This window comes from Scardinius erythrophthalmus (genome assembly GCF_964197995.2).
Source record: "Scardinius erythrophthalmus genome assembly, chromosome: 24".
NCBI lineage: Eukaryota > Metazoa > Chordata > Actinopteri > Cypriniformes > Leuciscidae > Scardinius > Scardinius erythrophthalmus.
Window position 1 is genome coordinate 3,276,508 of NC_138244.1, and position 16,454 is coordinate 3,292,961.

Here is a 16,454-nt window from a genome sequence, read left to right on the forward strand (position 1 = left end):
ACTCTTACTAGATTGTTTATATCATCACAAAATGTGAAATATCACACAGCTCTGCTCTATATACAAAGTAGGAAAAGTGTGTATATATATATATACACTCACCTAAAGGATTATTAGGAACACCATACTAATACTGTGTTTGACCCCCTTTCGCCTTCAGAACTGCCTTAATTGTACGTGGCATTGATTCAACAAGGTGCTGAAAGCATTCTTTAGAAATGTTGGCCCATATTGATAGGATAGCATCTTGCAGTTGATGGAGATTTGTGGGATGCACATCCAGGGCACGAAGCTCCCGTTCCACCACATCCCAAAGATGCTCTATTGGGTTGAGATCTGGTGACTGTGGGGGCCATTTTAGTACAGTGAACTCATTGTCATGTTCAAGAAACCAATTTGAAATGATTCGAGCTTTGTGACATGGTGCATTATTCAGCTGGAAGTAGCCATCAGAGGATGGGTACATGGTGGTCATAAAGGGATGGACATGGTCAGAAACAATGCTCAGGTAGGCCGTGGCATTTAAACGATGCCCAATTGGCACTAAGGGGCCTAAAGTGTGCCAAGAAAACATCCCCCACACCATTACACCACCACCACCAGCCTGCACAGTGGTAACAAGGCATGATGGATCCATGTTCTCATTCTGTTTATGCCAAATTCTGACTCTACCATCTGAACGTCTCAACAGAAATCGAGACTCATCAGACCAGGCAACATTTTTCCAGTCTTCAACTGTCCAATTTTGGTGAGCTCGTGCAAATTGTAGCCTCTTTTTCCTATTTGTAGTGGAGATGAGTGGTACCCGGTGGGGTCTTCTGCTGTTGTAGCCCATCCGCCTCAAGGTTGTGCGTGTTGTGGCTTCACAAATGCTTTGCTGCATACCTCGGTTGTAACGAGTGGTTATTTCAGTCAAAGTTGCTCTTCTATCAGCTTGAATCAGTCGGCCCATTCTCCTCTGACCTCTAGCATCAACAAGGCATCGCCCACAGGACTGATGCACACTGGATGTTTTTCCCTTTTCACACCATTCTTTGTAAACCCTAGAAATGGTTGTGCGTGAAAATCCTAGTAACTGAGCAGATTGTGAAATACTCAGACCGGCCCGTCTGGCACCAACAACCATGCCACGCTCAAAATTGCTTAAATCACCTTTCTTTCCCATTCTGACATTCAGTTTGGATTTCAGGAGATTGTCTTGACCAGGACCACACCCCTAAATGCATTGAAGCAACTGCCATGTGATTGGTTGATTAGATAATTGCATTAATGAGAAATTGAACAGGTGTTCCTAATAATCCTTTAGGTGAGTGTATACATACACTCAGATTAGAGCCGCATGATTCTAGATGAACTGAATCACTATTTTTTCAAACAGAAATCACAATTTCCCCATGATTCTGAATAGATAACTAAACAAAACAACATGTAATTTAGTTTAATGGTTCTGACAAAATGTTAATTTCTGCAGTCTATTTAAAAATATTAAATTAATTTGTATGAATTATTTAAAAGCTGTTTGAATGATTCAATGACTCGCTCATAAATACTTCACTTGTTTCATTACTGGATGAATCACCATTTTTGAACGAATCTCTTGAATAAATGATTCAATGACAAATACATTTTTATAACAGCCACTTGTTGCCACCTACTGGTGTAACAATGTAATTAAGACAATCATTATCTAAAGCCATGTTGGTGATTTGCTCTATTTTTATCGCCAAACTATAAACTTTTATCCCAGCACTTCTGTGATCATTTAAATTGTAGTTTCATACTGTATCTATACATGAACGCAGATCTCAATGTTCGCTGTGATTGTCAAAAGTTTAATAGACATAAAGCCGAATCGCTGTCATTTAGTAACGAGAACGCGATCTTTTAACAATTAATCGTGCAACTCTAACTCACATAAAGCAATTTATACTTTATAGCACATTGATTGTTTATATTGCTGCAAAATGTGAATTATATTATCACACAGCTGTATGTATAAAGTTGGATATTTAGTACATCCAGCTTTGTCCGCATACATGCAGTTTACTCACATGAAGCGATGTATATTGTATAGCAAATATGTTTGTTTATTAGAACAAGGAGTGCAGAAAAGCGTTGCGAGGGGTGTAAAGTCTGTGTCCGGTGCTCTTTGGATGTAATTCGACTCATATAAACGTATCAAGCCAAGGCACTCGAGAGATTAAGTAAATGTATATAAAAAGCATTTATTTCATCATGAATTAAATAAATAGTTTAAGTTCATTTATTTGTCATACATACAAATGTCGAAGACAATTTGTACATTGAAATGCATTTGGTTGAGGCTCAGGCAACAGTAGTGCAATATATACAATTCAATATAATAGATATTTACAGTAAAGTATAAAAATATGCAAAACAAATGTTTGTACGTAATAATGATGAAATAAAGGCTTTTTATACATTTACTTAAACTCTCGAGTGCCTTGGCTTGATACACTTTTATGTTGGTTGATAGTCAAGCGAATGAGAAGCAGTTAGACTATAACACACACAAGCTAACACAATCATTCTTAACTATTCAGTCAGACAGGTTTGGAACGACGAAACTTTTCTTAAAATATGTATGAAACACAAGCAAAAAAAGTGATTATAATTTTATAATTGATTTGAGTTTTTAGCCATTAGCAGTTTGAGTTTGGGAAAGCGGAGCGCTGACTGATATCTGTGTCACTGAAACACTTTCACACAGTGACCTGAAGGAAAGCGCAGTCCTGTTTCCCAAACGACCTCGTCACCCGCTGAATATTCATGAGCTCGCTCTGATGCCGATACTGGAGACGCTGATGAATATTCATGCGATATTCAAAACATACAGGAAGAGGAAGCATTTGGATTCTGAAATCCGTTGAAGGGTGAGCGAAGTTTACGGGACGGTCAAGCGTGAATGCTGGGATATTTAAGCTGCTTGAGAGATTGGAGATAATGATGATGTCTCAGGTAGCAGAGAAGGTCACTATTTAATTAGCACACTCGCTGATCACCTCGTAAGACGGCTTTAGCTGAGCGACACATTCGGGAAACGTTGCGCGCCGCTGGGGAAAATGAAAGGTCAACGCATCCATAAATGGAAATGGAGATATTTTATTCACCGTAAGACAAGAACAAGCCATATAATAATTTAAAATCTAGACAGAAAACAGACACAGAAAGCTAATCGAAAAAGAAACACAAAATAGCGTCGAACTTCCATATCCAGGCAAAAGAGAGATACGATAAGATTTACTTACTAGCTAAAGTTTCTACAATCCTGTGATCATCAAAGAGATAAAAATGAAAGAATGTTTTATTCTTTAAACATCCAGTGTGGTCATGCCGGTGCTCGTGTTTCTCGTCGTGGGTTTATAGTCCTTGATTGTGCAGAAATGGCCTCCTCCGGTCTGATATTATACACCTTTCATATTTGGCATAACTTCGGGGAGGGTCGTGTGAGACTGTACAGGTGCTGTGAGTCGAGCCACTAAAGACACATGGGATCCACTGAGCAACAGATGTGTCCGTTCTGGAGGAGAGACGAGGGAAATACATCATATACTGGAAATACAATTATAAATCAGACTGTGCATTTGATCTAATTGAGTGTTGTTGTTTTTTAAATAATAATACAAAACTATAATATAAAAGTATATGGGTAACACTTTACAATAAGGTTCATTAGTTAACATTAGTTAACTACATTAGTTAGCATGTACAGTAACAAATGTATCGTTAAATGTAACGATCACACAAAGAGACATGTTTGTTTCATCACCAAACTTTTGTACTGTTTGCTTATTTGTGTAGTGTAATTGTTTTGTTTGCATATACAGTCAAATCAAACTTTATTGAGACTCCTTCAACATTTCTCACATTATCACAGTTTATTCGCTATAATTTAGATAAAATATGAGCAGAACTCAGTTGATATTTGACTGGTTTTGTCCGTCCTTCTGTTAGACTGACTCACACATGAATTATGTTGAATATCTGTCAGCTGTTAAATTTAACTACACAATTAGATAATACCAGTTTAGCTCAACCAGTGACCAAGCAATGCTTCATTGTGTTCAGTCTGTGTGTAAAAAGAGCATTAGCAATTAAAGAAAACACACTTCAGCAAAACATGATCAGCTCAAAGTGTCTGGATCATTGTTGTATTATAAATGTCACTGGTAGTCACTGTATGAAGAATTATTGGGTATAATATGTCACAGTTTACTTTATTTTGCTCTCCTCACAGAAATGAATTATAGTGTCCTGCACACACTAGTAAACAATATCAAGAATTTTATCTGGTGTCTGAATAATTTTTGGTTTGACTGTGTATCAAAGACTGTCTATTTGTTTGTTTGTTTGCTTGCATGTAATGTTTTTTGCTTTTTTGTATATTTGATAATGTCTCTCTGTACAAGTGTGTGTTTTTTTGTTTGCTGTAAGTACCTTGCACTGGCACAGTGTGCACTCCGTGCCATGTTTGACCCAGGACGAGCCGCTGAAGCGCGTGATCCCGTGTTCGTCATCGCAGGTCTTGGTGATGTCGTTGCGGACGGCGTGAGCCTGGCACGGGTCCGAGACGCAGCGCGGGCAACACTCGCCCTCGGGAACCAGCGTGAACTCACAGTCTGCTGGCGGGCAGGACAGGGGCCAGCAGTCCACTTCACCCTGCTGAAAACACCAACAGAGACACCAACAATACGACAGTGAAGGAACTGAAGCAACGGTCTGGGCTCAAACCCTACATGCACATGGTTGGTAAGATTATTAATGTTTCTGAAAGAGTCTCTTCTGCTCACCAAGGCTGCGTTTATTTGATCAAAAATACTGTAAAAATGTTAATATTATTAGAATTTTAAATAGCTGTTTTCTATGTGAATATATAGTAAAGTGTAATTTATTCCTGTGATCAAAGCTGAATGTTCAGCATCATTACTCCAGTCTTCAGTGTCACATGATCCTTCAGAAATCACTCTAATATGATTATCTGATGCTCAAGAAACATTTATGATTATTATCAATGTTGGAAACAGTTCATGTTTTCATGGAAACTGATACATTTAATTGTTCAGGATTCTTTTTGAATAGAAAGTTCAAAAGATCAGCATTTATTTGAAATGGAATCTTTGTAACATTATAAATGTCTTGTCACTTTGCATCAATTTAACAAATCCTCGAATAAAGAAATAATTACAATAATAATTTTTTTAAAAATCTTACAGACCCCAAACTTTTGATTGGTACTGTATTATAATTATTATTATTTGGCATTTTTAAGATTTTAATAATTTCTGTCAATTTTTTTCCCAGGTGTAGAAATCAAAACTGTAATATGCATTATTTCCTAATAATAATAATAATAATAATGTGATGATATTAATATTATATAGTAATATTTTTTTTGTATTATAATCCAAATTATTTTATTAATCCAAACATTTCATTCGAGTCGTTTACCTAATATACAGTATCTTATCTCTATAATGAAATCTAGTAATCTTCATTCAATATTTTGGGTTTGTTTTCCCTGATGAGAAAGACTGTAAATTATAAATGTGTATATGTGCTGAAAGTTAATTTTCTATTTTTATTTTTCATGAGCGAAAAACACAAAACTACAATATTGATATCATGGGTCTTTAATAAATTATCCAAAATGTTAACTTCACATTGAGATGCACGGTAAAAAAGCAGGCTTATGCAATGCGCAGGTGCTTTGCAATATTGTGCGTAAGTAAGAATAATTTTAGATAGTGAGATGTAATCGAGTTGACATTTAAAGCGTTCCTCATGCCGAAGCGCCACAATAATAACAGTCAAACACTCATCCGGCGGCTGGAAACAATATCATTTCTGCTATATTGCATGGATTTCTGAGCGCAGGTCTCTGTTGGTTCACCAGCTATCAATAACAGCAAAGCACTGACTCCCCAATACATCCTCAAATACAGGTCATATATTTCAGGTCTGGCTGAGCAGAGATTTGGCCGAGCGTTTTCATTTCAGCCGAGCTAACACACAGGAGGCGCTCTGACAGCCCTGTGAGATGCATGAGTCTTTTTGAAGTCTTTCCCTCGAATTCTGATTGTGTTTTGATCTCACGCGGTCCGGCTGCTTATCACCGCTGGAAGGGTGAAACCTGTTTACCCGAGCTATTGACCAGAGCTCTGAGTTTATTGCAGCATCTGCATTTTTCTTGCATGGAATGTAATATATTTTCCTGGATGCATATTTATCAGCCTGTAGTTGTGTTGGCAAAGCGTTACACACTGTGCTCTATATACTGCCTACTATACAGTGATGAACATTTCAAACTATAGTATGCTATACTGTTGTCACATGACCTCATTATTACATCAACATTGTCCAGGAAATACCACTTGTTTATATGGTATTGTTTAAAAATTATAAAAAAAGGATTAAACATGCAAAATTGCTATATTTAATTTACATTGATTTTTGTACACAAATAGGATAATAATAATAATAACAACAATAATAAGTATTATTATTATTATTATAAACTGAATTAAGCATTTCTAAGATTTTAATAATTTATGTGATTTTTTTTTTCCAGGTTTTGTAACAATAATTGTGTAAAAATACTTTTATAAATCCATGTAAATGTTTAATCCTATTTTGTGTACCTAAAAAAAATATATATTTATATATACATATATAATTTTTATGTTTTACATCTTTTATTATAGCAACTAAATCAACCAATTATTTTAAGATCATATTTTCAATAATATAAGTTAATGATGTATTTATTATTATTATTATTATTATTATTATTATTAATTATTATTATTATTGCTGGTGTTATGAGCATCAGCATTTCAAAGATGAAAAAAAAAAAAAAAACATTTTTGTTTGTTTTTAAATGTAATATAATTTTCCATGGCCTACTGTAAATGTCCCTGATGTTTCTCTCTGTATTTTCCTCTGCTTCTTCCTCATGTGTTTGTGTCTGGGAGAATGAAGCGGTCGCTGTAACGGCCCCTCGGAGCGCCAGTGTTAATGAGAGCCAGTGTTAATGAGCGCACGCTTGATCAACGAGCCTCGTCTCCGCCCACCGCACAGATGATTTGTGGGAAAAGAGTCGAGCAGGAGGGGGGTCACAACAAGCTGCTTTCCTCCACAAAACCCCCTCATGAATGCAAATATGACATTAGCATTTGACGAGCATATGGCTGGAGGAGGAGAGGTGTTTCAAACACTCGGTAGGGTGCATCGAGATTCATACCACATACGAGCAGCTCAGAGTCCATCAAGCTGCGTTTATTTATTATTCTTTGATTATCGTTGAGTTTGTGATGTTTGGAAAGATACTAGGGGTCTCAAACTCGAATTACCTGGGAGCCGCTAACTCATGTTCTCCATCAGGGGCTGAAAATAGGTGTTTTTACAACCACAAATTTGATCTAAATACAGTTATTATTGCATTTGGTGCTTTAAAGCCAACAAGAGCTGTTTCCATCCACTTTACATTTTGATTTGTCGCATAAAACACTGGATGGAAAACACTCAATTGAGGCGGATAATTTCATTATCCGAAAAAATTCCTCAAAACCTCATGTGACTTTGCCTCAGCGGAGGCTGTGATTGGATAACTGGAGTAACCAGCGGACCAATGGCGTCGCAGCGTCTCTAATGTTGGTTTGGTGGTTCTGAAACGCCGGAGTCAAAGTGTGTGATCAGAATGATTTGGTTTAATTCCCTCCAGGAGCGTCTCGCACGAGTGTGTTCCCGAACACCAGCATCTGAACGCAAGAGATCATGACAGCGTTTACTGTGTTTCGTCTGACGCTCGAGACGCACTCATTTATGATGGAGGGAAAGAGGGAAGAGCCCGATTGCAGAAACTTAAATTTTTTTGTGCTAGTTTCCCAGGAAGTGACGATTTTGTTCTCTTGGACACATGGGATGGAAACGTTGCTTTATTCACAAATGTTTTATGTGGTATTACAATGTTAAGTTCGCAACTTTTGGATAAAAACACAGCTAATGACTATTTCAGGGTTAATAAAGTTACTGAGAAAGCCCCTCCCACTACCTTATAAGTAAATCATCAGAGACCGAAAGCCCCTCCCACTCCCTTATAAGGAAATCAGAGTCTGAAAGCCCCTCCCACTCCCTTGTAAGGAAATCATCAGAGTCCGAAAGCACCACCCACTCCCTGATAAGGAAATCAGAGTCTGAAAGCCCCTCCCACTCCCTTATAAGGAAATCATCAGTCCGAAAGCCCGCCCACTCCCTGATAAGGAAATCAGAGTCTGAAAGCCCCTCCCACTCCCTTATAAGGAAATCATCAGAGTCTGAAAGCCCCTCCCACTCCCTTATAAGGAAATCATCAGTCCGAAAGCCCCGCCCACTCCATCATAAGGAAATCAGAATCTGAAAGCCCCTCCCACTCCCTTATAAGGAAATCATCAGTCCGAAAGCCCCTCCCACTCCCTTATAAGGAAATCATCAGAGTCTGAAAGCCCCTCCCACTCCCTTATAAGGAAATCATCAGTCCGAAAGCCCGCCCACTCCCTCATAAGGAAATTAGAGTCTGAAAGCCCCTCCCACTCCCTTATAAGGAAATCATCAGAGTCTGAAAGCCCCTCCCACTCCCTTATAAGGAAATCATCAGTCCGAAAGCCCCGCCCACTCCCTCATAAGGAAATCAGAATCTGAAAGCCCCTCCCACTCCCTTATAAGGAAATCATCAGTCCGAAAGCCCCTCCCACTCCCTTATAAGGAAATCATCAGAGTCTGAAAGCCCCTCCCACTCCCTTATAAGGAAATCATCAGTCCGAAAGCCCGCCCACTCCCTCATAAGGAAATTAGAGTCTGAAAGCCCCTCCCACTCCCTTATAAGGAAATCATCTGAGTCCGAAAGCGCCGCCCACTCCCTCATAAGGAAATCAGAATCTGAAAGCCCCTCCCACTCCCTTATAAGGAAATCATCAGTCCGAAAGCCCCGCCCACTCCCTCATAAGGAAATCAGAGTCTGAAAGCCCGCCCACTCCCTTATAAGAAAAATCATCACAGCCTGAAAGCCTGTCCACTCCCATATAAGGAAATCAGAGTCCGAAAGCCCCTCCCACTCCCTTATAAGGAAATCTGTGTCAGTCGAGTGCATGAAGTGCACAACATTCCACATTTAGTTTTTTTCGGTTAATTAGGTGCATCATCCAAGTATTTTAAGTGCCCTTCTTTTATTTGTAATTTTCAGTGAACATTATTCTTTTTCTAATTTTCACTACGCACACTATTTATACTACAAAACGGCATAGAATAGTGCATAAGTATGTGAATTGGGACGCACTCCTTGTTTCCATCACATCCGTGTGGTAGAGTGTAAGTGTGCGCTGTGCTTCTCACCAGACACTGGCAGCGCTGGCAGCTCTCGATCCAGGTGTCTCCACTGGAGTACGTCAGCAGTCCGTTCTGATGGAGACACTGGGACGTCAGGCGCGGGTCGCACTCCGGACAGCAGAACAGATCCAGCGTGGGATTGTCACAATCGCACACCATCCGTCTGCACATGACCCGACCCGACTGCAGGAGACAGGTGAAACACACACATCAGGAAAACCACAGCGAATCCAGCAAAAAGAGCTTCTGAAAGCAGAAATCAACTGTAGGCCTAATTTTTTTTTTTTATTGTGTACTAAAATAACTAAAATTTTAATTATACCATATTTAAAAAACAACACAGAATTACTCAAACATTAAAATAAAAATGTTAGATTTTAGATAGTCTTACTGTAACTACACTTTTTTCCTTTTTTTAAATAAATGAATGGTTAACCAAATATGTTCAACATAGATTTGCAAATATATTCAATAAGTAAGACACTAGGCCGTGTGATATAGCGATTTTACTACAGTGGATTGGAAATACTTTTCTAGGCGAATTTTATAGCCGATTTTATTTCATGTAAAGTTATTTTCTTGTATCCTTGCATATTGATAAGTACATATTTAGAAATAAGTTTTTTTAAAAGATTTATATATGAAGAGTTCAGATGCAAAAGCCTCTAAGTGCCATCTGAAATTTTCTTCTAGAATGATAATTTTGATCAAGCTCGTATATTTAACTTCAGTAATTTCACTTAAATGGCAATGAAAATAACCTATTAATTGTCATTTAAGTGAAATTACTGAACTTAAATATACGAGCTTCATAAAAATGATCATTCTAGAAGAAAATTTCAGATGGCACTTAGAGGCTTTTGCATCTGAACTCTTCATATATATATATATATATATATATATATATACAGTATATATACTGTATATACAGTATATATATATACAGTATATATATACAGTGTATATATATATATATATATATATATATGATCACACATGTAAAAATTTTACAATTATCTTTATAAAAAAATTATATATATATAGTTTTTATTAAATGTATATATTTATTTTAATGTTTTTCCTTATACTTACATACATACATACCTTATACTTAATATACATCATTGTAATATTTGTTGTACTGCCTTTAATTTATCTTACTGCAGCTGCACTATTTACTATGTTTTTTAATAGATTGATGTTTTAATAGACATTATGCCATAAATGCTGTTGATAAACTTTGTGATCATGTGACCTCTCAACATGTGATATTAAATCTATAAGTGTTAAATCTATAATATTAAATCTAGAGTGTTTGGTAACAACAGGAGCTTGTTATGAAAGCATAGATAGATTTACAGCATCACAAGTTTCAGCATCACATGACTTCAGAAGAGTTTTTGAAGAAGCCGAAGCGAGTAAAGCAAATACCCTTGATAACTCTGTGACACGGAGCAAAGAAAGTCTCATGTTCAGTCGAGCGGCCAGAATCTAATTCTGAATGACAGCTCTCCCTCTTCCACGTCAATTAAACGCTTTCGGCTGATTAAGACTGATTCGCTCACTCTGTCCTTCACCATGAGCGTGATAATTGGTAGATTGATTATTTAATATCTGAAAAGCCATCGTGCTCGTCGCCTCCTCCAGATGCAAGAAAACATTTCAATTAAATACTTAATTACCGACTGTGACCAGCCAAATTGATGGAGGTCAATCGCTTAAATGAAAATGTGACTCCTCAAGCGCTTCAAATCAAAACAGCAGCACAAAACTGAGGCTAAAAAAATCATAATCTAACATAACTAAGTATGTTGGCATTTATTTGAGTATATATTCAAGAAAAAAGATTTCACCATAGTTGAGTCTAGGTGAATTAAACTCGTACTTTCTTCTTTTCTTTCTGATAAAATACTTTTTATATAACATTATAATGATACTATACATTATTATTATTATATTATATTGAACAATTATTTTATAAAGAATTACAATTCAATCTTTACAGATTGTTGTAATATTTGTTGTTCTGTCATGTTATAGTTATCTAAAGCTAAAACCAAGCTAAAACATTTTTGCTACTTGAAATAAATGATAAATTTTATATATTATATATATATTAAGTGGCTTTAAGTACTATGTACTTATTGTGTTCATGTTGGATTGTAAAACACTTTTGCTGCTCTTGAGGTGTGATACAGGACAGGTTAGGCACAGGTGAGGTTTAAGGGTGGGTTAAGGTGTATGTGAAGGATCAACTGTGTAATTACAAATGTAATTACATAAATTAATTACAGATGTAATTACATGCAGGTATACATGCAGGTATTGTGTAATTACATACACAATAAGCCCATTGTATCAAATGATTAATTTCAATGTTAGTACATAGTAGTTAAAGCCACTTTATAGTAAGTGGGACCCATTAGGTCATGTATGCATTTAATTTTAACGCCTGTTCTTTTGATCATGTGACCTTATGCATCTGCCCTTCACATCTCAGGATGACACAGTGAAGCCCTAGTGATTTATCGTGACGCTCTGTCTAGTTAAACCTAATGGCTTTCACAGGACCTTCACCATGACCTCCAAGATGACAGCTTACCCATAATGCATCACTCTCACTGACCTGACACGAGCAAACAGAGCATCTGTCACTGTCCAGGACCCAGATCTGCCCGTTGTGCTTGACCTTGGTGTCGTGGATGCAGTCGCCGGTGCAGTTGTGCCCGTGCGGACAGCGGCAGTCGTATCCGCCGTCCAGGTTGAAGCACACGGTGTCGTTGGCGCAGGTGCTGCGACCCGTCCGACACTCGTTGATATCTGTCGGAGGAGGTGAGAGTGTGTTAAACATACACAGTGTTTGAGAACTGTGTGTATGTGTGTGTTTGGACTGTACCTTTACAGGACTCTCCATTTGCAGTGAAAACCTCGTTATCATGGTAACCCTCGCGGCACTCGCAGTGATACCAACCAGGTAAATTCACACAGGTGGCGTGTGTGTCACACTGCACCAAACCCTCCGAGCACTCGTCGATATCTGAACACACACACACACACACACACACACGGGTCATTATCTTGTGCACTGCCTACATGGACAGCATTTTAATGCATGTGTCTGCAACATTCTGCCCAATTCTAATGCAGTACAGCATTACACGGCAACTAAAAATAGTCACATTTAAAATGCATGCATTATAACACTAACTTTATGCAGTGTAAGTCACTTGATAAGCGTCTGGCAAATGCATAAATGTTGATGTAACATTAAACTCTATTGGAATCAGTTGTAAGTCACAACAAAGAGGTGTTGTTTATGAAAAACATCCCAAATTAGACATTTAAATAGTTAATTAAATTATATTATTATATAAAATCTACCTGTATATAATATAAATGTATGAATGAATGTAAATGTTAATGTAACATCAAACTACGTAGAAATCAGTTGTACGACAGAGTTGTCTATGTAAAATGCACCAAATTAGTTATTTAAATAGTTAATTAAATTATATTAATTAATTACATTAAATTCTAATTTTAAACTGAAAAGTTTACCAATTTAAAAGTGACCAATTATTTTAATAAAACATTCAATAATTTTATTTATATAACTTCTAATTGTGTATAATATATAATAAACAATTATATATATATATATATATATATATATATATATATATATATATATATATATATATATATATATATATATATATATATATATATATATATATATAAACTAATGTATTTAACCATCATGGCAACATTTGTTTTACTGCTTTTAAGCCCATTTTAATTTAAGAAAATTACAGTAGTTCTAACTGTAATATATCTAAGAAATGACTATTATAGTAATGAGAATCTAATGAGAATCATCAGTGAGAGAAATGAGTAAGTAAATGGGAAAAGTGGCGGAGAACGCGGGCACAAACCATAATGGCTCTAAAAATAGGCTTTATTTTCTTTTATACAAAATCATTCTTGTTTTGTTTTCTTATGATTCTGGGGTGAAATACGACCAGGACATGTTTTCATTCACCCACAGACACCAGCATCTAAATCCAATCCCATCTTCAGACAAATGGCTTTCGCAATTCAGACATAATGAGTCAAATTATATTAAATTAGACGGCAGTGGGCGACATTAAAGTGATTATTACTCAGACAGTCATGGAGAAAGAGACGCGGGGAAGATTCTCTCAATGATTAAACACTCACAGAAGAGATGAGACTCTGTTCTGATTAAAGCTGATCATTATGAAAATGATTCTTTACACATGGAGTCATCAGCGGCCAATCACAGCGCGACCTCACTGCAGTCAGGTGATCACTGGGAGGTTAACGGGGTTTCTGGGAGTTTTCAGAGACCAGATTGAAGGATAATTATATGAAACTGATATTAAACGTGACCCATCCTCTGATTATATTTGTGTTGGCGGTGAAGTTGAGTAATATCAGAGATGGATAAAGGGAAACTCGATGAACAATGAAATTCTGATTGTTTTGTCATTGAGTCTTGTAGAATAGTCTATATGCTTTAAACATGTCAATATTAATTTGTGTCTTTATTAGTGATTATTAGCAGTGGTTAATTGAGTCAGAACAATGACAGTGAAGGGCGAATGGCATTGTTTGTTTTTTCTATTGTAGGTGATGAAAGACTCATAAATGCATGTGTAAATGTTGTGAGTTTATACATTTAGGGATTAAGATTATATTGTTGTTGTTTTTATAATATTATAGTTTTATATAATATTATTTACTGTTACTATATTATGTATGTATATATATATATATATATATATATATATATATATTACTATATTATATATGAAGATAATATAATTTTATATTATATAATTATAAATTTGCACATATTAAGTTTCTTATTTGTTTTTTCTGTTATATATTTTAGATATTGTATTATTTATTTATTTTGTTATTAGAATTATTATATATTTTATTTAAATTTATGTGCTTTTATACTGTAATATTTTAACAATATTTTAATTTGTAACATTGTTAAATAGATTTGATTTTATATAAAAAATAATATTATTTATTTAATATGTATAAGATTTTTAATATTACACATTTTTATGTTTTATATTGTAATATTTTAACAGTTGTTTCATGAATAATATTTAATATTATATAGATTAGATTTCAATAAAACATTAAAATATATTATTTAAATATTCTGTATAATAGTATATATTAATATATTAGTATTTATTTTTATTAAGACATTAATATATATTTTTTTTACTTTTTATTATGAATTTTATATTATATCATATTAATAATTAACAATTTTATAGTATTATATTATATTATAACTATTTTAACATTTTAGTAAAACATTAAAATATATTATTTAAATATTCTATTATGTATAATAGTATATATTCATATATTAGTAGGCTATTTATAATACATTAATATTATTATTATTATTATTATATACTTTTTTTTTTTTTTTTCAACTTTTCTTTTTTATTGTTTTATATGTTTTTTGGTAGAACACAAAAGAACAGAACAAACAGGTCACAAGGGGTATAACATACAATTATGTTATTCATAAAGTGTTACTGTCAAATCCGGGGTTACTCTCCCAGTAGTCTCAGAGTAGTGAGAGGAGAGAGAAAGAACTTTTCCTTCTCTTCTTCTTTTCTTCTCTCTTCCCTCCCTTTCTTCCTCCACTCCCCCTCCTTCCCTTATAATAATATCCGGAGAATAATTGTAATTGTCCTTTCAAGTCAATAAAAGGTTCAAAGTCCCATCATACAACATACAAATACAGAATGTTTTCATTGGAAAAGTATTTTACATACTGAAAAAAAAAAAGAAAGAAAAAAAGAAAGAAAAGGGTGGAGAGTCTCTCAGATATAGTATTATCAATTAAATGTAAATGAGAAAAGAATAAATAAAAATAATAATTTGCATTACACTCACATCTCTTTATGCACAATCCCTATTCCTATATATTAGCCATTTTGACCAGTACTTGTTAAATTTATCCATGTCTAATCGTAAAGAGAAGGTCAGCTGTTCCATATCATATATATGATTTACAATCTCTATCCACTCATCTTTTTTTGGAGGACTCTCGTGCAGCCATTTCTTAGTTATTGTTTTTTTGCTCGCAACTAATAATACATTAAGTAGGTATTTGTCTTGAGTATTAAGATTAGTTGGTATATTTCCTAAATATATAGTACTGAAACTGTACTCCGTCTCGAATCCCAGTATCAATTTTATTTCAGTAACTATCTCTAACCAAAAAGGTTGAATCATTGGACATTTCCAGAATATGTGAAAGTAATCTGCCATAGAAGTATTACATTGTCTCCAACAGAATGCAGATTCTGGTTTACCATTCTGTAAATATTTTCTTTTGGGAGTAATAAAGAATCTTATGATAGTCTTCCATGAGAATTCTCTCCAATGACCCGAACTGGTGGTAGTATACTGTGTTTTGCAAATGTTTAACCACTCTTCATCAGATAAAATTATGTTAGTTTCCTTCTCCCATTTATCTTTCACATATAATGTAGAGTGATTTTTAGAAGATTGTATACTTGAATATATTCTTGATATCAGTTTCTTGTGAGTCCCATTCTTATACGCATCAATAAAAATATTGATCATATTCATTTCAGTTTGATCATTATTTTTAATATTTTTATTATAATGGTTCCTAAGCTGTAAATATCTAAAGAAATCTTGTTTTTCTAAAATATAGGTGTCAGTAAGATGTTGGAAGCTCTTTAAACCTGTGTTGGCTGAGATTGTACAATATGATGTAATGCCTTTCATCATCCATTGTTTAAACCTTGAATCTAACTGTGCAGGTTTAAAATCATTGTCATAGGCCACCCATCTTAACAACCGTGCTTGTTTCTCGAGCTTAAAATTTTTACATTCCTTGAACCAAATATTGAGAGGAACCATCGTCCAATGACTCAGTTCACTAGAGTATTTATTCTTAGTGACTTTATCCCCCAATAAGGAGGGAAGGGGAATGTCCAGCTGGCTAAATTCTAATTCTTTCCATCTTGCTTCATACT

The 16,454-nt window shown here is 35.0% G+C and overlaps 1 protein-coding gene across 1 annotated transcript in view; it reads right to left on the bottom strand.

Moving 5' to 3' along the window:
• Positions 1–3,105: 3,105 nt before the first annotated feature.
• The window catches only part of nell2a (neural EGFL like 2a), a 123,827-nt gene continuing 110,478 nt past the window's right edge, over positions 3,106–16,454 (bottom strand). The window contains 5 exon segments of the mRNA XM_081356843.1: positions 3,106–3,541; positions 4,459–4,683; positions 9,388–9,564; positions 12,008–12,201; positions 12,278–12,418. Coding sequence (XP_081212969.1) covers positions 3,500–3,541; positions 4,459–4,683; positions 9,388–9,564; positions 12,008–12,201; positions 12,278–12,418 — 779 coding nt within the window. The 3' untranslated portion in view covers positions 3,106–3,499.